This window comes from Nyctereutes procyonoides, unplaced genomic scaffold, assembly GCF_905146905.1.
Source record: "Nyctereutes procyonoides isolate TBG_1078 unplaced genomic scaffold, NYPRO_anot_genome, whole genome shotgun sequence".
Lineage (NCBI taxonomy): Eukaryota > Metazoa > Chordata > Mammalia > Carnivora > Canidae > Nyctereutes > Nyctereutes procyonoides.
The window spans coordinates 60,385,214-60,406,647 of record NW_026575126.1 but is presented as its reverse complement, the minus strand read 5'-3'; the positions used below and the strand labels follow the sequence as shown (position 1 = coordinate 60,406,647).

Here is a 21,434-nt window from a genome sequence, read left to right as displayed (position 1 = left end):
GTAATTTGCTCAAAGTCACAAAGCTGGTAAGTCAAAGATTCCAACGCTCATGCTCTTTCTTTTGCACCAAATTATCTTTCAGAAATAAAAATTACATGAGGAAATTGGTGGCAGAGCCAGGACTCAAACTTGAGTCTCAGTCTTCAGAGGCCAGGGCATAATTCGGATGTTGGGATTACATCTGGTTCAAAATTTTTGCTTTTCCTCAGAGCAAGGAAAAGGGGTAAGTGCCTGGATACTTACACTCAAGATCTCCAATACCCACTTCGGTTGTGTGGGCCCTGCTATGTGCCTGGCACCATTCTAGGTATTGGCGATGCAGTAGTGAACAAAACAGACAAAAATCTTGGCTGCTATGGAACTTTTAAGAGTGTAAAAAATGTAAACAAGTAAATCAACAAGATGATTGCAGATAAAGAAATTAATAGGGCAAAAAAAAAGAAATTAATAGGGCAAGATGATACAATAGAGTGGCTGTAGTTGGCGGCTTATTTCTCCTGTTTTATTTTTATTTTTATTTTTTAGGGGGGGTGGAAGGAGAGGCAGAGGGAAATGGGAGAGACAGAATCTCAAACAGACTCCCTGCTGAGGCTGGAGCCACATGCTAGGCTCCTTCTTGAGACCCTGAGATCATGACCTGAGCTGAAAGCAAGAGTCAGGTGCTTAACCTACTGAGTCACCCAGGTACTCCTTGGGGGCTGCTTTATTGTGGGTAGGGAAGGCCTCTCTGAGGAAATAGTACTGGAAATAAATCTTGAATTATGAGAAAGGATTAGCCATTTGAAAATCTGGAGGAAATGTGTTCTAGACAGAACTGCAGAGGCCTAAGGTGAGAATAAGCTTGGCATATTTGAGGAACAGAAAGAAGGTTAGTGTGGCTAGAGCCAAGTGAATTAGCAAGGGGAAATGTAACATGAGAGATGGAGGAGAGGTAGGGAGGAGCCAGGTGGCTGGAACCCCACTTCAAAAGGCAAGACCTGCTTGCCCTGATTCAATCAGTGAGGAGACCCAGCTGGGAACAGTGAAAGTCACCATGGGAAGGGTCTCCAGCTATGGGAGGCTTGGAATAGATGCTTGCAGAAGGAGGAAAAGGACTTCTGTCCATTTGCTCTACGAACATGTACAAGTATATACCTGAAGTCAGATCTAGTTTCTGTTCTTAAGAATCTCATAGTCAAGAGGCACCTCGGTGGCTCAGTTAGTTGGTTAAGCGTCTACCTTCAGTGCAAGTCACAATCCCAAGGGTCCTGGGATGGAGCCCAGCGTCAGGCTCCTTGATCAGCGCGCTCTCTCTCTCTCTCTGTCAAATAAATAAATGAATAATCTTAAAAATCATAGTATAGTAAAAAAGATTGTGATAAAAAATATAAATATATATGAATAAATATAAATATATACATTATACATATGAAAGGAAAAGCTAAGATGAGGGAATAACTGAATAGCCCCCTTGGAAGGGAGTGGTTATTGGGTGCAGGCCTGGCTGAGGACATAAATGTGAAAGACCTTCAAAGATGAGTAGGAGTTGGCCATATTGACAAGGAGGTAGCAGCTTGAGGGACTCTGAAATCTTGTGAAGAGCACATCATGTTCCAAGGACACTGTTCATCAAAGTATTTAGTGAGGCTTGTTGTGTGCCAGGCTCCTGTTGGCACTGAGAGGTAGAAAGTTGAATTTGGAAAAGTCTTTATTCTACACCTCATTGCTCTGCATTTTGCTATTTGCCTTCAGACTCGCTAGAACTTTACTTCCGTTCTTGAATGCCCAAGGATTTAGGAGCATGCTCTTCTCTCTGCCTGGAAGACTCTGGCTCCTATACCATCCCCCACTCCTTTCTTAGCTTACTCCAAGTCAGTCCTTAGATCTAAACATAGCTGCCAGGCAGCCTGGGTGGCTCAGCGGTTTAGAGCCTGCTTTCGGCCCAGGGCGTGATTCTGGAGACCCGGAATCGAGTCCCACGTCGGGCTCCCTGCATAGAGCCTGCTTCTCTTTCTGCCTCTCTCTCTCTGTGTCTCTCATGAATAAATAAAAAAAAATGATAATAAAATCTTAAGAAATATAAACAGAGCTGCCACTTCTTTAGGGAGGCCTTTCAAACTGGTAGGATTCTCTTCTGTATGTATGGTTCCTGCATAGTCTTTCCTACACTAGTAATAATTTGTTCAAAGTCTGTGTTCTCCATAAACACTGAAGGCAGAGACTCTGTTTTATTCATCCTTCTATCCCCCATACCCAGCACAGGGTAGGTAATGTAGTTGAGTGATTATTTATCCTTAAGCAGTTCTTAGTTTCAAGTGCTCAGAAGTAGATTCTATATCAGGCTGGAAGTTCAGGGAAGGCTTCAGGAAGAAAGTCATCCTTGAAGTGTTCTGACTTGCAGATGTTAACAAGTGGGAGGGGGTAGAAGTGGGGATGAGCATTCCAGGGAAAGGAAGCAATATTTAAGAAGCGCAGGGCTGAAACCACACAAATGGAAGACCTTGAATACCAACCTGAATGCCGAGGAGTTAGGTTTTACAGAGGAGACATGTAGAGATATGGCAGGGTTTTTAATAGCGGAGTGAACAGATGTAATTTTACAAAGTTCACGGCAGGCGGGCTTGGAGGCCGACTGGTTGGCAGGGGAACACGGAAACCAGCAGGAGCGATGTTCCAAACGCCCGCAAAGGCCTCCATTCAGGCCTACGGGGGGCAGGGGGTGTGCACCTAAGGACCGAAGCCGCCAAGAACCCCAGGCCTGAATGCAACATTCTAGGGTTTCGAGTGTGTCTAACAAACTTGGCAGAGGTGGGAAGACCGGGAAGAAGTGCGCCGCAGGCGGCTTTCACTGGTTTCCAGGGAAGCCCGGCCGATGGTTCAGATCTCGCGAGAGCTTCTGAGGTGGGGGGCGGGGGGGGGCGTTCCCCCGCCGAGACTAGCAGAGACGCCCCGCTGGCTTAGTTGCCAAGCAGTCTCGTACTCCTTTCTTAGGTGGGTGAACTGCCCTCGTCTTTTTTGTCCCCGGCCAATCAGGTCAGTTCCTCTTTCCCTTCCTCCCTACTGGCGGCCTCCTCGGAAAAAGCCAGGAATTGGGAATCTTGCTTCTAGTGACGCGTGGGTCGCTGGGAAAATATGGTTGATTTTTCCAGAGGATAAAGAGGCATCCTCCCTTGGGACTATACAGTCAAGTGACCTGTTTCTCGACAAATAAAAAAGGGTCTCAGGGAGGCGGGGTTTCCCAGGAGGCAGAGCCTCAGCGTCGGGGACCTCTGCGCCTGCACCACACAGACGGCCATCTTCCCCACCTGTCGCCACAGCAACAGCGCTCACCGACCTGCCCCTCCGCTCCCCCGCGTCCCCCCAGCCCACCCCGTGGCGCCACGCGTTTTTCCTTTTAGGGGTTGCGCTGTACGTTGTGGCGTAGGTGGCGCCTGTGGGTACCCAGAACGCAGGTCTGGGGCATCAGCTGACAGACCTGGTGACCGTTTCTTTAAACCAGATGTCACAGCTAAAAAGCGGCGGCCTATTCCAACTTTTTTATTTGACGGGCTCAGAGGGCAAGAGACCCTCACAAGTTTACACATGGCTTCACCTGTGGTGAGGCTTTGACGTCTTTTCCACCCCTCACCCTGCACACACACACACACAAGCACAGAGTCCAAGTTTCAGACAAGAAAATTTATTGGTGAGGAGATACATGGAGATGTGGCTGTCCTGCCTTGGAGCTTCCCTGGCCTCTCCTCACTCCAGTCCTGCTCGTCTCCCTGCCAGTTTGTCTCTGCTGATGTCCACCAGGACCTGGGCTTGGCATGGAGCGTAGGACCTTCTGCGGTCTCTGGTCCATTCTGCCAGTGTCCAGGTGTCAGGGCGGGTTGGGGTTCTCCAGGCAGATAAGATCTGGGCTGTCCAAGGGTGTCCCACTGGCTGACCATGTCTGGTGGCCTGAGCCTGGGTACTGCGATCCACAGAGCAAAGCTCTTCCCATCAGAAGGTTCAAGATGCCCCTGCCTTTCTACCACCCGAAACTCCTTCTTAAGTCTTACTGTTGCAGTTGATAAGGTCAAACCAACCCTGTTTGGTGCTGGCCAGGGTGCTGGTCTCCTAGGGGCAAGGTTGTGTGGGATCAATTCTTAACAGGTTAAGAGGCAGCAGATTTTAGAGTTTTTTAAGGGCCCTCAGGCTAAGGCCAGTTTATTCATTCAATAAGTATTAAGTGCCTACACTATTCAGAATATGAGGCAGTGTTCTAGAAGCTGGGGGTATAGACCACACTGTCAAGGTCCTGACTGAGCCCAGCCAGGACAGTTTCCTGAGCTTCAAGGTCATTGTCTCCAATCTCTATTTCTAACTATTCACTCCTTTCTCCCATTTCTTCCCCTCTTCTCCCTCCCACCACCTCCCCGGCCCTTTATTTGCTGCTTAAGCAGCAGATACCCTCCCTTTGGTCTCCTGGGCTTCCACCTTCCCTGGACCCTATTACTCCAGTCCTGTTGGTGGCTCCTCCTTGAGGGGCCTTGACTGACCATCCCCTGTCCCGAAGGGCCTCAGGACCAAGTGCCCACGCTGGTGCTTGATGCGGGCCGAACTGTCACCAAAACCTTTGCCACACTCTGCACACTTATATGGCTTCTCCCCAGTGTGTGTTCGCCTATGTTTGACCAGATCTGAACTCCGGGGAAATTCCTTCCCACAGAAGCTACACACATGGGGCTGGCTGGGTCCAGAGGGCTGGGCTCGGACTCGGGGTCGAGAGGCTGTGGATGCTGGGCCAGGGGGGTTATGTGGCCTCAGGAGAGTGGATGGTGGTGGCGGCCGAGCCCGTTCACCTCGGTGGGTGCGGAGGTGCTTGACTCGGGCCGAGCTGTCAGCAAAACCCTTGCCGCATTCAGGGCAGAGGTAGGGCTTCTCCCCTGTGTGCACACGATGGTGTTTCACCAGGTCCGAGCTTCGGCGGAAGCCCTTGCCACACTCAGGGCACTTGTGTGGCTTGTCACCTGCCAGGGGTGGGGGAGGCTCCCCAGCCTGTGGGCCCCCAGGCTCTGGTTCCAAGCCAGGCAGGCCAAAAGGCCCATCACCTGAGTGTGAAGGGCTTCGAGGTGTCAGAGGGGGGCTCGTGCCAAGAGGAGGTGGGGGTGGGCTTGAGCTGGGGGGTGGGCTGGGGATCAGGGGAGCCAAGGGATAGCCTGGGAAGCTGAAGTCCTGGGGCTCCATATGAGTGAGGCGGTGGCGGAGAAGGGTGGAGCTGAGGCTGAAGGTGCGGTCACATTCAGGGCAGGCGTGAGGCCTCTCCCCACTATGGGTGCGGAGGTGTTTGACCCGGGCAGAGCTGTCAGCAAAGCCCTTGCCACACTCAGGGCATAGATAGGGCTTCTCTCCTGTATGCACCCGCAGGTGCTTCACCAGGTCTGAGCCCCGGGCAAACTCCTTTCCACACACATCACAGCCAAAAGGTTTGGGCCCCAAGTGACTGCGCTGGTGGCTCAGAAGGCTGCAGCTGAGCACAAACCTTTTACCACAATCGGTGCAGATATATGGCTTGTCCTGGGCCTTGGGCCCCTGTGTGGCTGCTGTGGCTGCTCGAGAAGGCTGCTGTCTGGGCACCACGGGCCGGGGAGGCTGCTCCCCCCGGTGTGTCCGCTGGTGCTTTATGCGAGCAGAACTGTCACCAAAGCCCTTCCCACAGATGCCACACTTGTAGGGTTTCTCACCCGTGTGTGTTCGCTGGTGTTTCACCAGGTCAGAACTCTGCCGGAAGCTCTTGCCACATTCACCGCAAATAGTGGGGCGCTCACCAGCCGGGATCCTGGATCGAGGAATCTTTGGGGGGCCTTGGGCTGGTGGCCGAGCTCTGTAGGGTTTTTCACCACTATGAGTTCGCTGGTGTTTGATACGGGCAGAGCTATCCCCAAAGCCCTTGCCACACACCGCACACTTGTAGGGTTTCTCCCCAGTATGGGTCCGCTGGTGTTTCACCAGATCTGACATCTGCCGAAAGCTCTTGCCACACTCACCACACACGGCAGCCCGATCACTAGCCTGGCCCCAACGTGGCTCTCCCAGGAGCCGGGGACCTCCGTCCCGAGCCTGAGGTTTTCCTGGTACCTCTCTCTGGACCCACAAGTCATCCCAGGTCTGGATGCCTTCAGGTTTGAGAGAGGCATTTCCTACTTCATGACCTGGGGCCAAATCTTCCTCTTCCTTGAACCCCAAGTCATCCTCCTGGGGGGTATGTTCAAACTCATCCGGCTGAGAAATCTCCACATTCTCACTCCCTATACCTGGGGAAAGAAAAGGGAATAGTAGACCCTGCCCTTTGGCTCAGCCCCTATCTTTGATAGCAACTTCCCCAGGAACTCTTCCTTGACAATCTGTGGTTACAAGGATGTCTCTCTTCTCTAAACTTCTGAAACACTTATTGCTGCATCTCATTAACAATTGGTAATTTATAACACGCCCTTAATATGTGCCAGTCACTGATCGAAGCATCACTGAAGACTTGCAAACAATGCTATTAGATATTCCTCCTCCTCCTCCTACCATTTTATAGAAATGAACACTCAGACAGACAATTTAAGTCACTTCTCAAGGTTATAAAGGTTAGAAAGGAGGGACACCCGGGCGGCTCAGCAGTTGAGCGTCTGCCTCTGCTCAGGGCGTGATCCCAGTCTGGGTATCAGGTCCCGCATAGGGCTCCCTGTGGGGAACCTGCTTCTCCTTCTGCCTGTATTGCTGCCTTTCTCTCTCTCTCTCTCTCTGTCTCTCATGAATAAATAAACAAAATCTTAAAAAAAAAAAAAGGTTAGAAAATAGCAAAGTCACATTTTTAACTCAGGTCTGTCCAATTCCCAAGCCTGTGTTAACGATGCATGAACAATATACTGTCTCTGTTTGAAAAATTTAATATTTGTTATTTCTCTTATACCTTTTTTTTTTTTAAAGATTTTATCTATTTATTCATGAGAGACAGAGAGAGGCAGAGACACAGGCAGAGGGAGAAGCAGGTTCCCCACAGGGAGCCCGATGCGGGACCTGATACCCAGACTGAGATCACGCCCTGAGCAGAAGGCAGACGCTCAACTGCTGAGCCACCGGGGCGTCCAACTCATTTTTTTTTTAAAAGAATTTATTTATTCATGAGAAGGCACCGAGAGAGAGGCAGAGACACAGGAAAAGGGAGAAGCAGGCTCCATGCAGAGAGCCTGATGCAGGACTCAATCCTGGGACCCTAGGATCACGCCCTGAGTCAAAGGCAGATGCTCAACTGCTGAGCCACCCAGGCGTCCCAGGGTGCCCCTCTCTCATATCTTCTTATATATTAGCTCATTCTGTAATTTATTACTTCATTCACCTTGTGTGTACCTGAGAGGACCCAGACACACACCTGTCCCTCAAAATGCGTAGGGTTGGTAGAGAGATAAGATCAAGCACAAATAATTATAATTGTGGGCTCAGAATAACTGCTCTCAGGAGAGAGAATAAATAAGGAGATAGGGCCAAGTTTTCACAGCACAGAAAAGAGTAAACCATGGAGAGGAATGGAAGATAAAGCTGGAAAGGATGTTGGGATTAGATTAAGCATGTAAGGCCCAGACCAAACACTAGGCTAAGGCTTTTGATTCCTAGGCAGAAGGGAGCTAGGGAAGGTGTCTGAGAAGGAACCAGGATTAAATGTGGACTTGGATCAAGGTGGCTGCTGAGTGCATCACTGAAGAGAAAAGGGATGTGGGGAGGCTGTTGCAATTGTCAGGATGAGATAAAACGAGCCCTGAAGTAGGGCACAGGCGGTGAAGCTGGTGATGACTGTCCAGGAGCCCGGAGAGTCCTTAAGATGAAGCCCCTCAACCACCTGACGCACAGTAGGTGCTCAGAAACGCTAGCTCCCTAACCTTGGCTTTTCCTCCCCTCCCCCTCCCTCTGGAAGCACAGTTCATGTCCGATTTTTCTAGGTCTCGGCTAAACAGAGCCCGGCACCGGAGTCCCCACCCGGCCTTTACCTGCTCCTGGCGGCGCACCGCCCCGGGCCTCACCTGTGCGGGCGCTTCTCAGCTGCTCCCTCTCCTCTACGCCCTGGAGATCCGGGCCCCAGGGCTCCACCGCGCGCTCCATCGCCCGCACGCCGCCCTGAGCAAGGGGACAGACACAATCCCACGGTCACACAGCCATGTGCGGCCCGCGGCGTCCTGCCGCTGCCCTCTGCCGGTCAGCACGGGCACCGGACAGCGGCCGGGTCCGAGGTGCGGGGCGCGGTCCCCGGTGACCCCCGCCCGCGCCGCCGGCCGCCCCTGCACCTGCTGTTCCTTCCGGCCCGCAGCGCCCCCTTCTCCAACTGGCCGCCTCCGACTATGCCACCCCGGCGCCCTCGCGAGCTCCTCGGCGGGGCTCCGCTGCCCGAGCCGCCGGCGGCCCCGGGACGCGGGCTCCGCGCCAAATGGGGAGGGGGCTCGGACCCAGGCGTCCCGGGGGCGGCCGCCGGGGGCGGGGACGGGAAGCGGAAGCGCGGGGCCGCACCGAGCCGCTCTAGGACCTGGGAGGAGCTGCATGCCTGTGGGGGCCGCCCGCGTCCTCCCGAGCTCGGTGGCCGGCGGGAGGCCGCAAGTCGCGGACAGGGCTACTCTAAGCCGAGGACAGTTGCCCGAACTCGGTGGTATTAACCATGTACCTGCTGGGCTGGAGCCGGGTGATGAGGGCCGAAGACTCTTCCTAATTGTCGCTGTGTGGGGCCACCCGCGCCGATCTCCGGGGCTGGCCGACCGCGCCAGCCACCCCGGTCCGGAGAGACAAAGAGAGATCCGAAGACTGACCCAGGGAAAGGGGTGGGGGAGAGACCAAGGCAAACAAAGGGCGGCGGAGGGCGGCGGAGACCCCAGACGGGGCGGGGGCGGGGCGCTGAGATGCAGGAAACAAAGCGCGGCCGGTCCGAGAGGCCTAGGGCCGGGGGTAGGGTGGGAAGGGGGGCTGGGCTAGGGGAGACCGAGGCCGGAGCAGCCGGTAGAGGGGTGGGGAGGGGGCTGGGCTAGGGGAGACCGAGGCCGGAGCAACCGGTAGAGGAGTGGGGAGGGGGTTGGGCTAGGGGAGACCGAGGCCGGAGCAGCCGGTAGAGGGGTGGGGAGGGGGTTGGGCTAGGGGAGACCGAGGCCAGAGCAGCCGGTAGAGGATTGAGGCCGGCGCCAGAGAAATGATGGGGAGAGGGGGCCAGTTGAAATCAGGCCAGGGGCCTGGAGCGGAGACCCTGAGCCAGAGACTCACCAAGTCGTAACCCAAGAGCCCCGAGTCAGAGAGGACACAAAGGCAGAGAGAGACCGAGAGACAGCGGCAGCCCAAAAAATATAGGAGCAAAAGCTTGGCCGCCGAAGACAAAGAGATGTAGAAACAAGAGATAGATACAAAGTCACTGAAGCACAGTCGGAGGAGCTATAAGAAGAGGAAGGGAGGGACGCCTGGGTGTCTCAGTGGTTGAGCTTCTGCCTTTGGCTCAGGGCGTGATCCTGGAGTCCTGGGATTGAGTTCCACATCGAGCTCCCCGCAGGGAGCCTGCTTCTTCCTCTGCCTGCGTCGCTGCCTCTCTCTCTGTGTCTCTCATGAATAAATAAATAAAATCTTTAAAAAAAAAAAAAAAAGAGGAAGGGAATCTGGAGAGAAGCAGGCCCAGAGGCAGAGGAACAAAAGACAGTGAAACAGGCAGAGACAAAGAGAGACACAAAGAAAGAGGCTAGGGGACAGGTCGACAACCCCACAAAGGCCAAACCCAAGGAGGAGAGCCTAAAACATTAAACCCTGGTTTCCAGTTTGGTGCCACCATGGCTGAGTCTGTGTTCCAGGGGACCTGGGGTGTGATCCTCGGTATCTGTACTCTGAGCCAGCTTGTCTTTGGTGAAGAGGGGAGTGCCTGAGAGATGATCTGATGATAGGGAGGGGTGACAGATTTGTATATTAATTCACATTTAATTAGCACCTTAATGCAAAGCCAAAAGTTTGGGATAAAGATGAAACACATGTAAGATTCGTCCTTGGATGCTACCAGTTTGCAGGGGCAAGCATGCCAATCATGAAAAAGAAAAGAATTATAGGGGCATGAAAAAGTTACATGCACCAGTAAAAGAGTGTGGGAAGGCAGGAAGAATTCTAAGCTGTGGGAATGGGTCAGCGTAGTTCTGGGTGTCTGGTAGGCATGGATGTTAGACACTGACATCAATCAGCACACACTTATGGATCATCAATATCTAGATGCTGTCTAGGCCCTGAAAATACAAAACTCCTTAGTCCAGTAGAAAATGGAGATATGCAAGTGGTGAGACATTTTTTTTTAAGATTTTATTTATTCATGAGAGACACGGAGGGGTAGAGAGGTAGAGACCTAGGCAGAGAGAGAAGCAGGCTCCATGAAGGGAACCAGATGTGGGACTCTATCCCGGTACTCCAGGGAACCAGATGTGGGACTCTATCCCGGTACTCCAGGATCATGCCCAGAGCCAAAGGCAGACGCTTAACCACGCAGCCACCCAGGCATCCTGATGAGACAGATTCTATACCAACCTGATGAACAAAATATGATAGGAGTGCAGTGCAGAGAGAGAGAGACCTGTAGAGTTTAGTGGCTGTGGACTCTGCCTTTAAAGCCATTCCTGCAGGCTGATTCCTGACCTTGTCATTTACTATTGTTTGACCCTAGGGAAATTACTTCTTTTCCTAAACTGTAAAATGGGGAGGATAATAGCCAATTTGAATGGTTCAGGATTAATATGTGTTGTATGCGTAAAGTGCTTAGCCAAAGATAACAGCTTTTTACTTTTTTGGGTGGAGCAACCAAGAAAGAAGATGGCATTTTTGAGCCAATCCTTTCAGAACAGCTAAGGTTTCAGCAAAATCCAGAGTGGGCTAAAGTGGGGGCTGAATGAAGAACTCAGGCAGAGGGAATGAAATGAACAGTTGCTTACACACTATTTGAAAACCTACTACGTGCTAGAAGCCTGAGATCCAAAGATGGTGAAGACCTATCCTTAAAGAGAAAAACAGAATAGTTGTGTTTTAATGTGTCATGAGTTTACATAATAGGAAGGCAAAGGAAGCTGAAGATAGAATGATACGTTTAGTTGTATTCTGGGGGCCCACCATGTGCCAGCTCCTTTTTTTTTTTAATTTTATTTATTTATTTATGATAGTCACAGAGAGAGAGAGAGAGAGAAGCGGAGACAAAGGCAGAGGGAGAAGCAGGCTCCATGCACTGGGAGCCCGACGTGGGATTCGATCCTGAGTCTCCAGGATCGCGCCCTGGGCCAAAGGCAGGCGCCAAACCGCTGCGCCACCCGGATCCCGTGCCAGGTCCTTGTGATGGAAAACAGAGATAAGGGGGTACCAAATGGCAAAAAGCCAGCCACTCTTGGAGAACCTTCTGAAAGGTGGCCAGTCTGTATACCATACTCACTCACAGAACTAGCTAGAGAAAGCCTGGACTTCTTAGGTCTGAACCTGAATTCGGATCAAAAGATACAGAAGCCCTTCCAGGGATGCCTGGTGGGGCCATCAATAGCTATGCAGGTTTAATGGCAAGATGAAAAATAAATAATCCAGATAATTAAATGAGAAAATACCTATCTACCATATACTGCCCCATAGGAATCTCAAGGTAGGATCTTCCTTTCTCTGAGCAGGCCCCAAACCTTATTGTATGGATGATTAGACATAATTTGTTGGAGTAATAAGCATGTAAATGAATATTGTGTCACTAGTAATTCATGTCATCTCTGCAAGCTAAGAGCCTGTTCTTTATGCAACTTGTTAATATTCACAAATGCCGGGGATCCCTGGGTGGCGCAGCGGTTTGGCGCCTGCCTTTGGCCCAGGGCGCGATCCTGGAGACCCGGGATCGAATCCCACGTCGGGCTCCCGGTGCATGGAGCCTGCTTCTCCCTCTGCCTGTGTCTCTGCCTCTCTCTCTCTCTGTGACTATCATAAATAAATAAAAGTGTTAAAAAAAATATTCACAAATGCCTTAAATATGTGACTTCCTTTGACTCAGTAATTCACCTTATAGAAAGGCCTAAGGAAATGGTTGGACAAGTACACAATGATGGCACCACAAACATGTCCATCCCAGCTCAGCATTATCACTGGGAAAAATGGGAATCAATCTAAATACTAAACTTTTATAAAAATGATGATATATATGACCAATAGACATGAAAAGATGCTCGACATCACTGATCATCAGGGAAATGCAAATCAAAACTACAATGATATTTTACCTCACACCTGCCAGAATGGCTAAAATCAGCTACACAAGAAACAAGTGTTCACAAGAAGGTGGAGAAAAAGGAACCCTCATGCACTATTGGTGGGAATGCAAACTGGTGCAGCCACTGTGGAAAACAGTATCAAGTTTCCTCAAAAAGTTAAAATAGAACTATCCTGCAATCCAGCAATCCCACTACTGGATATTTAACCAAAAAATATAAAAACATCAAAGGGAAACATGTACCCCAATGTTCATAGTAGCATTATCCACAATGGCCAAATTACAGAAGCAGCCCAAGTGTCTATTGATAAATGAATGGATAAAGAAGATGTGGTGTGTATATATAATGGTTATTACTCAGCCATAAAAGAATGAAATCTTGCCTTTTGCAGCAACATGACGGAGCTAGAGTATAATGCTAAGGGAAATAAGTCAATCATAGACAAATATTGTTTCACTCACGTGGAATTTAAGAAAACAAGCAAAGGGGAAAAAGAGAAACAAGCCAAGAAACAGACTTTTAATTATAGAGAACAAATTGATGGTTATCAGAGGCAGAGAGGGACTAAACAGATGATGGGAGGCTAAGGAGTGAATTTGTGTTGAGCACTAGGTGATGTATGGAATTGTTGAATCATGTTGTATACCTGAAACTAATAACACTGTATGTTAGCTGGAATTAAAACAAAACTTTAAAAAAAAAAGAAAAAGAAAAACCACTCTATATCAAATTGTTAAATGTCATCCTCATAAAAATAAATGAATGTTAAAAATTATAAATATTTATTATAGAAAGATATATAGAACATATGCAGTGATAAAAATGATTCCAAAGTTATAGTATGATCCTAGTTTTGTAAATATGTTTATTCATATTTAAAGGGATGAGAGAAAATCTAGAAGGATAAAAATCAAAATGGGGTTATATTATGGTAGTGATATTAGATGCATATATATTTTTTAAGATTTTATTTATTCATAAATAAATTCATAAATAAAATGAATACTACTGTGTTACATACTGTGTTCTTACAATAAAATAAGCTGGAGAAAGGAAAATGTTATCAAAATCATAAGAAGGATGCCTGGGTGGCTCAGCCAGTTAAGCATCTGATTTTGGCTTGGGTCTTGATCTTGGGGTCCTGGGATTGAGTCCCGTATTGAGTCAGGTCATGATATTGGGGTCCTGGGATTGAGTCCAGTATTGAGCTCCTCATCATCGGGGAGTCCGCTTGTTCCTCTCCCTCTGCCCCTCCCCCTCCTCCTGTGCTTGTGCTCTCTCTCTCAAATAAATAAAAATCTTTTAAAAAGGTGGGGGGGGGATCCCTGGGTGGCTCAGCGGTTTCGCGCCTGCCTTTGGCCCGGGGTGCGATCCTGGAGACCCGGGATCGAGTCCCACGTCGGGCTCCCGGTGCATGGAGCCTGCTTCTCCCTCTGCCTGTGTCTCTGTCTGTCTGTCTCTCTCTCTCTCTCTCATAAATAAATAAAAATAAATCTAAAAAAAAAAAAGTAGGGGTGCCTGGGTAGTTCAGTTGGTTAAGCATCTGCCTTCTGCTCAAGTCAGGATCATGAGGTCCTAGAATTGAGCCCCAGTATCAGGCTTCCTGCTCAGTGGGGAATCTGCTTCTCTCTTTCCCTCTGCCCCTCCCCCAGCTCATGCTCTCGTGTGCTCTCTCTCTCTCTCTAATTAATAATAAATGAAATCTTTTAAAAAATAAATTAAAAATTTAAAAAAGAATATCATGGGATGCCTGGGTGGCTCAGTGGTTGAGCATCTGCCTTTGGCTCCAGTCGTGATCCTGGGGTCTTGGGATGGAGTCCTGCATTGGGCTCCCCACGGGGAGCCTGCTTTTCCTTCTGCCTGTCTCTGCCTTTCTCTGTGTGGGTTTCTCATGAATAAATAAAACCCTTTTTTTAAAAGAGTTTTTATTTATTTATTCATGAGAGACACACACAGAGAAAGGCAGAGACACAGGCAGAGGGAAAAGCAGGATCCCTGCAGGGAGCCCTATGTGGGACTCAATCCCAGGACCCCAGGATCATGTCCTGAGCCAAAGGCAGATGCTGAACCACTGAGCTACTCAGGTGTCCCTAAATAAATAAAATATTTTTAAAAGAAAAGAAAATCATAAGAGAAAAATACCTTTATAGTACTGTATTCATTGAAAAAAAAATCTGCATACAAATGGACACCCCACCACCACCACCACCATCATCACAGTTGAAAGCTGTGTTGTTCTGGGGTCAAACGTACTCCTGGAGTGCAAGGGGGGAGGAGCTCAGAGTTTTAATTAAGACTTTAGGCCTGCTCAGCTTGATAAGAAATGCAGGAGGAAGGGTTTTGGAGTGAGGAGGGGTATAATTATCCCTTCCCTTAGCTTCTCGAAGTCCTCTGTTTATCTCCTTGTTCCACTACATTTTTAGCACCAGTGCTCTGTGACACACTTACCTGTGGCTGTCTCTGGCTCCCCAGAGGGCCGAAACCCTGACTGATTCACTGTCTACATCCTCATCAAGGGGCAATCACTAGATTTGAGATGGTGGCACTGTCACACCCCTCTGCCCAAGTAATGCTAGCAATAGCTAGCATTTTCTGTGGGAGCTCATCTCATATATTGGATACTGAACTAAGAGCTTTATGTCTATTAGGCTGTAAAATCCCCATTGTGACCCTAAGCGGTAGAATTATTAATTTAATATTTAAGGGATGCCTGATAGCTCAGCAGTTGGGGGTCTGCCTTCAGCTCCGGGCATGATCCAGGAGAACTGGTATGGAGTCCCGCATCGGGCTCCCTGCATGGGGCCTTCTTCTCCCTCTGCTTCTGTCTCTGCCTCTCTCTCTCTGTGTGCCTCTCATGAATAAATAAATAAAATCTTTTTTAAAAATTATTTATTTATTCATGAGAGACACAGAGAAAAAGGCAGAAACAGGCAGAGGGAGAAGCAGGCTCCCAATGGGGAGCCTAATGCGGGACTGAATCCTAGGACCCCAGCCTGAATGAAAGGCAGAGGCTCAAACACTGAGCCACCCAGGCGTCCTGAGCATGCAACTCTTGATCTTGGGGTCATGGGTTTGAGCCCCATGTTGGGTGTAGAGATTACTTAAAAAAAAAAAAAAAAAAAAAAAAGCTTTAAAAAAGCTTTTAAAAAATAGTGCTGGGGACGCCTGGGTGGCTCAATGGTTGAGTGTCTCCCTTTGGCTCAGGGTTTGATCCTGGAGTCACAGGATGGAGTCCCATATCAGGCTCCCTGCATGGGGCCTGCTTCTCCCTCTGCCTGTGTTTGCCTCTTTCTCTGTGTCTCTCATGAATAAATAAATACCTTTTTTTTTAAAGATTTTATTTATTTATTCATGAGAGACACACAGAGAGAGGCAGAGGGAGAAGCAGGCTCCCAATGGGGAGCCTGATGCAGGACTGAATCCTAGGACCCCAGCCTGAACGAAAGACAGACGCTCAACCACTGAGCCACCCAGGTGTCCTGAGCATGCAGCTCTTTATCTTGGGGTCATGGGTTTGAGCCCCATGTTGGATATAGAGATTACTTTAAAAAAATTTTTTTAAAAAGCTTTTAAAAAATAGTGCTGGGGGGCAACCCCAGTGGCACAGCAGTTTAGTGCCACCTGTGGCCCAGGGTGTGATCCTGGAGACCTGGGATAGAGTCCCACATCCGGCTCCCTGCATGGAGCCTGCTTCTCCCTCTGCCTGTGTCTCTGCCTTTCTCTCTGTGTGTGTGTCTCTATGAATAAATAAATTTTAAAAATCTTAAAAAAAAATAGTGCTGGGAAAAAAAAATAGTGCTGGGGACGCCTGGGTGGCTCAACGGTTGAGTATCTCCCTTCAGCTCAGGGTGTGATCCTGGAGTCCCATATCGGGCTCCCTGGGGGAGCCTGCTTCTCCCTCTGCCTATGTCTCTGCCTCTCTCTCTGTCTCTCATGGATAAATAAATAAAATTTAAAAAAATAGTGCTGAATGAAAAAGTTAACAAATATGCATTCATATATATAATCATTTGTGTAAACATGCACTGTATACTACACATTTTTCATTTTTTTAAGGTTTTTCTTTTATTTATTTATTCATGATAGACAGAGAGAGAGAGAGAGAGAGAGAGAGAGAGACACAGGCAGAGGGAGAAACAGGCTCCATGCTGGGAGCCCGATGTGGGACTCGATCCCGGGACTCCAGGATCACGCCGTGGGCCAAAGGCAGGTGCTAAACTGCTGAACCACCCAGGGATACCCGCTACACATTTTTCAAAATGCATACACACCAAAAAATTGCATACAGTAGCACATTAGGGTCCTGGGATGGAGCCAGGCTTTGGGCTCCTGCTCAGCTGGAAGACTGCTTCGCTCTTTCCCTCTGCTGCTCACTTGCTTGTGCTCTCTCTGTCTCTCAAATACATAAAATCTTAAAAAAAAAAAAAAAAAAAAAAGAATCCCTTGCATTAATCCCACCTGGGTGGCTCAGTCAGTTAAGTGTCTGCCTCCAGGTCAGGTCATAATCTCAGGGTTCTGGGATGGAGCCCCCCCCCGCCCCCCCCCCAACTGGGCTCTGCTCAGTGAGGAGCCTACTTTTCCCTTTTCCTCTGCTTGCCACTCTATGTACTTGTGCTTTTTCTCTATCAAATAAATAAATAAAATCTTAAAAAAAAAAGAAAAAGAAAAAGAACCAATTGCATGGGGAAAAAAATGAAGCAGGGGCACCTGGGTGGCTCAGTGGTTGATCATCTACCTTCAGCTTAGGGCGTGATCCTGGGATTCTGAGATTGAGTCCTGCATTGGGCTCCCCATCCAGGAGCCTGCTTCTCCCTCTGCCTATGTCTCTGCCCCTCTGTCTGTGTCTCTCATGAATAAATGAATAGAATCTTTAAAAAAAAATCAGTTGGATGAGCTGGTAAGGAAAACTGATGGCCCCTTCCACCCCTAATCCTGTTAAGACTTTTGGTCCACTTAGACTCTGGGAACTTTTTTTTTTAACCATCTCAGTCAAAGCCTCATCTCACTTGCTAAAGACACCAATCTGCTTCCTTCCTCTCTGCCTATACCCCACCTCTCACCAGGGTGATGGGGTCACAGTGGGGGCTTGGAATAAGGGTGTGCAGAGAACTGAGGTGTTGAAGCTTCCCAAGAGGACATAGCCAAGGGATCCAGAAAGTGAGAACTCCCAGGTTTTCTTGGTCTTGGCTTTCCCCACCAGTTCGAGCATCTCAGCTTCCTACATTGCCCGCCCCCTTATTTGCCACACTCAACTTCCTGCCCCACTAGAGGAAGTGGGGAGAGACAGCAGGTGCAGCGACAGCTAGCAGGGCCATGGTAAGTCCTTCTGCCCAGGAATACAGGCATCTTTGCCCTCAGCCCCCAAACCCCGGAGTAGCCAGGCACAAGTCAACCCATGGTAGGCTGACTTCTCCTCACTCCCAAGGAGAAGTCAGCTTACACTGGGGGCCCTGCCTGCCGCTCCCAGCAGCCTCATACTGTCTGCCCCCTAGCAACAGGACAAGGAGTATGTGGGTTTCGCCGCCCTCCCCAATCAGCTGCACCGCAAGTCCGTCAAGAAGGGCTTCGACTTCACACTCATGGTGGCAGGTCCGATGGGTTTGGGACAGGGGACTGGGTCCTCAAGAGACCCTGGCTGTCTCCTCACCTGACCAGGTGGGTCTGTCCTGTCCACAGGGGAGTCAGGCTTGGGAAAATCCACCCTCATCAACAGCCTGTTTCTCACCAATCTCTATGAGGACCGGCAACTGCCAGAGGCCAGCGGTAAGACCCTCCTGTCCTCTCCAGGTCCTCTGTCTCCCCTATCCCCAGGTGGCACTCATCTGGGTCTCCCCTGACTTCTGGGGGGCACTCAGGTAGCTCAGTGCTTTTCTGAGACTCCCCTGAAAAAATGGGTGGGGGCAACTGGGATTCTGAGAAAGGAAACCTGGCTCAGACCCCTGCGAAGCTCCCTGACCACTTCTGATCCCCACAGCTCGCTTGACACGAACACTGACCATCGAGCGCCGGGGTGTGGAGATCGAGGAGGGGGGTATTAAGGTGAAGCTGACAGTGGTGGATACACCTGGCTTTGGGGACTCCGTGGATTGTTCAGACTGGTGAGAACAGCGGAAGGAGCGCGGGCTAAGCTTCCCCATGTGGCTACTCTGTGAAGGCTGAGGGGTCAGCTATAGGACTGGTCTGCTCTGCCCCTGCCCTCCCCAAAAGGTGGGTCTGCATCTGGTGGCCATGTGGCTTCCCAAGAGCTGACCTACACCTCATCAATCTCCTTTGATGTCTTTGGTTAGAGCCCAAGAAACTAGTTGCCACCTCCAGGGTCTTGGCTAGCTTTGACCCCTTCCCTGCCCTGTGGCCCCTCCCCTCTGACTGTTCTTTCTTGCCCCACACCCCAGCTGGCTGCCTGTGGTGCGTTTCATTGAGGAGCAATTTGAGCAGTATCTTAGGGATGAGAGTGGCCTGAACCGGAAGAACATTCAGGATTCCCGTGTCCACTGCTGCCTCTACTTCATCTCACCCTTTGGCCGAGGGTCTGGGGGACACCCTCGAGGGTTGGGGTATTGGGGAGGGGCAGGGAGGGTTTCCGTGGCCTAAGGCTGAGCCCTGACCAATCACTCCACGCAGGCTCCGGCCCCTAGATGTGGCCTTCCTCCGGGCAGTGCATGAAAAGGTCAACATCATCCCAGTCATTGGCAAAGCAGATGCCCTGATGCCTAAGGAGACCCAGGCTCTCAAGCAGAAGGTATGTCTGGTAACCTCCGATCTTTGGCCCTACATGAAGCCAAAAGTTGTTATCAAACCTGAAATCAGCTTTGACTTCTTTGATCTTGGGAAAGGAAGCAAAATGAGTCAAACCACACTGCAGGAGAGAGTTTCTGAGGAAGGTGGGTAGTAAGCTGGCTGAAGAAGCTGGAGGCTCGGAATAGAATCCCTGGACTGGTTGTTTGGCTAAGTAAGGCCTGTCTGTCTGAGGGTGGCAGCAAGGAATGATGACCCCCATCGTAACTTCAGAGCCCTCTCTCACTGTTTCTGCTTAGGCCTCTCTCTCTTGGGCTTTTGGTATTTGCCTCATCTTATAATCTTCCCAGGCCCCAGTCATCCCTGTTAGGGTGCCTTGTCTCTTTTTCACCATATATATCTCTCTCATTATCTGAGGGTTTTTTTTTTTTTTAAGATTTAAAAAAAAGTATTTTTTTAATTAAAAAAAATTTTTAAAGCCCAACAAGGGGCTTGAGCTCATGACCCTGAGATCAAAACCTGAGCTGAAATCAAGTCAGATGCTTCACCCACCGAGCCACCCAGGGGCCCCAAGATCTTAAGTAATCTCTACACCCAACATGGGGCTTGAACTCACAACCCTGAAGTCAAAAGTCACATGCTCTACTGAGTGAGCCAGCCCAGGCACCCTTCTGAGATTTTGGTTTGGGGCCTCCTGTATGTCACCATCTGCCTTTCATGTCACCTGCCTCTGACCACCTGGTACCTTATCTCACTGTCTCCAGCCATGCAGTGTCTGCTGCTCACAGCCTCTGTTTCTCACTGTCTGCTCCTAGATCAGGGACCAGTTGAAAGAGGAAGAGATCAACATCTACCAGTTCCCCGATTGTGACTCTGATGAGGATGAGGACTTCAAGAGGCAGGATGCAGAGATGAAAGTAAAGATGCAAAGGAGGATGGGGCAAAGAAGCCGGGGCTTCGGCTGCAGAGGTTGACAACGAGGTTTCTGCCCAAGAGGGGCCACCGGTGATCCCCTGACTCGTGCCTTTCAGGAAAGCATCCCTTTTGCAGTTGTTGGTTCCTGCGAGGTAGTGAGGGACCGTGGGACCCGGCCTGTGAGGGGACGCCGCTACTCCTGGGGTACCGTGGAGGGTGAGTAAGGTGGGCACGCTTTCTGAGGCCAGCGGGGAGCCCAAGATGCCTCTGAGTCAATGGCACCCAACATGTAAAGTTGGGGCGATCTCTGGTCCCAGGGATCCTAAGAGCCAAAAGAGGGATCCTTGGACTTCAGACCCTCACCTAGACGGGGGCAGGAATCTGGGCAGACTCGACCAGGCCCAGTAGGGCTAGACCCGAAGGTCCCTGACACTCGCCGGTCCGCCCCTCAGTCGAGAACCCACATCACTGCGACTTCCTGAACCTGCGACGGATGCTGGTGCAGACACACCTGCAGGACCTGAAGGAAGTGACCCACGATCTTCTCTACGAGGGCTACCGGGCCAGCTGCCTACAGAGCCTAGCCCGGCCTGGGGCTCGCGATCGAACCAGCCGTAGGTGAGAGCCTGACCTGAGTCCTAGGGACTCTCAAGGCCTGGCCCTCACTGTCCCGGACCCGGCCTTCATCATCCAGACCACTCTCCCAGAATCTTTCCCTATCCACTTTGTTTATGGCATTGAAAGGACACGGCCCCGCCTCCTAGACCCCAACCTTGCCCCACGCCCCGCTCCGCTCCCGCAACCATTAACCGAGGGTCCCGCCCTTGATTCCCTGTCCCTTTCCCCCGCCTCCTAGTAAGCTCTCCCGCCAGAGCGCCACAGAGATCCCGCTGCCCATGCTGCCTCTGGCGGAGACAGAGAAATTGATCCGTGAGAAAGATGAAGAGGTGAGCAAGTACCTCGCTCTGCCCCAACCCCCCAGAACCCCAAGTCTTCTTCGAAGTCCCTCCATGGCCTCCCCGTCCCACCGCCTACAATCTTGCCCCGCACAGCTGCGCCGCATGCAAGAGATGCTGGAGAAGATGCAGGCCCAGATGCAGCAAAGCCAGACTCAGGGAGAGCAATCGGACACTCTCTGAGGACCCCGCCCGGCCCTGCTTTACCTCGGCTCCGCCTTCAGTCGGTTCCCGTCCAATCCTGGAGCCCCAGCCTGCGAGACCCAACTCGGCTCCGGGCTCTCGGGCTAAGAGGTTCTCCCAATGCCGGGTTTGTAGTCCCGCCTTTGGCCACACCCCATGGCCACGCCCCAGCTTTCAGCCCCGCCCCTAGCCCCCCCGCCCCCTTCACTCAAGCTGTGACTTCAATAAAATGAGTTTCAGGGCGCCGGAGTGACCCAGTACGTTAAGCGTGAGGCTCTTGAGTTTGGCTCAGGTCATGATCTCAGGGTATAGAATCCAGTGGGGGGGGGGGGGGGAGAGGCAGGTCCTGCTCAGCGGGAGTCTGCTGGAGATTTTTCTCTCTCCCTCTCCTCCCTCTGCCCCTCCCCTTGCTCGCGCCTGCGCTCTCTCTCTC

At 50.6% G+C, this 21,434-nt stretch overlaps 2 protein-coding genes across 4 annotated transcripts; one reads left to right on the top strand and one right to left on the bottom strand.

Moving 5' to 3' along the window:
* Window positions 1-3,636: 3,636 nt before the first annotated feature.
* Window positions 3,637-21,230, bottom strand: ZNF48 (zinc finger protein 48). 2 transcript variants are annotated; one of them, XM_055340957.1, is made up of 3 exons: window positions 21,026-21,230; window positions 7,974-8,100; window positions 3,637-6,257 (listed from the first exon to the last, which is right to left on the bottom strand). In XM_055340957.1, exons 2-3 carry the CDS (start codon window positions 8,083-8,085, stop codon window positions 4,456-4,458), a joined length of 1,914 nt encoding a protein of 637 aa, XP_055196932.1. In that variant the 5' UTR covers window positions 8,086-8,100; window positions 21,026-21,230; the 3' UTR covers window positions 3,637-4,455. The 2 variants fall into 2 exon arrangements, with proteins under 2 accessions (XP_055196932.1, XP_055196931.1); XM_055340956.1 differs by lacking the exon at window positions 21,026-21,230 and adding an exon at window positions 8,268-8,603 and having other exon boundaries at window positions 8,007-8,100.
* On the top strand, window positions 16,814-21,016 carry SEPTIN1 (septin 1). Of its 2 annotated transcripts, none has more exons than XM_055340960.1 (11): window positions 16,814-17,528; window positions 17,705-17,801; window positions 17,889-17,975; window positions 18,187-18,310; window positions 18,605-18,739; window positions 18,834-18,951; window positions 19,763-19,864; window positions 19,979-20,078; window positions 20,315-20,480; window positions 20,723-20,809; window positions 20,915-21,016. In XM_055340960.1, exons 1-10 carry the CDS (start codon window positions 17,526-17,528, stop codon window positions 20,787-20,789), a joined length of 999 nt encoding a protein of 332 aa, XP_055196935.1. In that variant the 5' UTR covers window positions 16,814-17,525; the 3' UTR covers window positions 20,790-20,809; window positions 20,915-21,016. The 2 variants fall into 2 exon arrangements, with proteins under 2 accessions (XP_055196935.1, XP_055196934.1); XM_055340959.1 differs by having other exon boundaries at window positions 20,719-20,809.
* Window positions 21,231-21,434: the final 204 nt, after the last annotated feature.

Excerpts from the sequence above, each read along its gene's own strand:
- ZNF48 (XM_055340956.1), bottom strand. The coding sequence starts at position 8,519 with ATGCAGCTCCTCCCAGGTCCTAGAGCGGCTCGGTGCGGCCCCGCGCTT. Across the intron at positions 8,101-8,267 it reads CGGGCCGGAAGGAACAGCAG|GGCGGCGTGCGGGCGATGGA; the intron begins GTGCAGGGGCGG and ends CCCCTTGCTCAG. Across the intron at positions 6,258-8,006 it reads GCTGAGAAGCGCCCGCACAG|GTATAGGGAGTGAGAATGTG; the intron begins GTGAGGCCCGGG and ends TTCTTTCCCCAG.
- SEPTIN1 (XM_055340959.1), top strand. Across the intron at positions 18,952-19,762 it reads CCCAGGCTCTCAAGCAGAAG|ATCAGGGACCAGTTGAAAGA; the intron begins GTATGTCTGGTA and ends GTCTGCTCCTAG. Across the intron at positions 20,079-20,314 it reads CTCCTGGGGTACCGTGGAGG|TCGAGAACCCACATCACTGC; the intron begins GTGAGTAAGGTG and ends TCCGCCCCTCAG.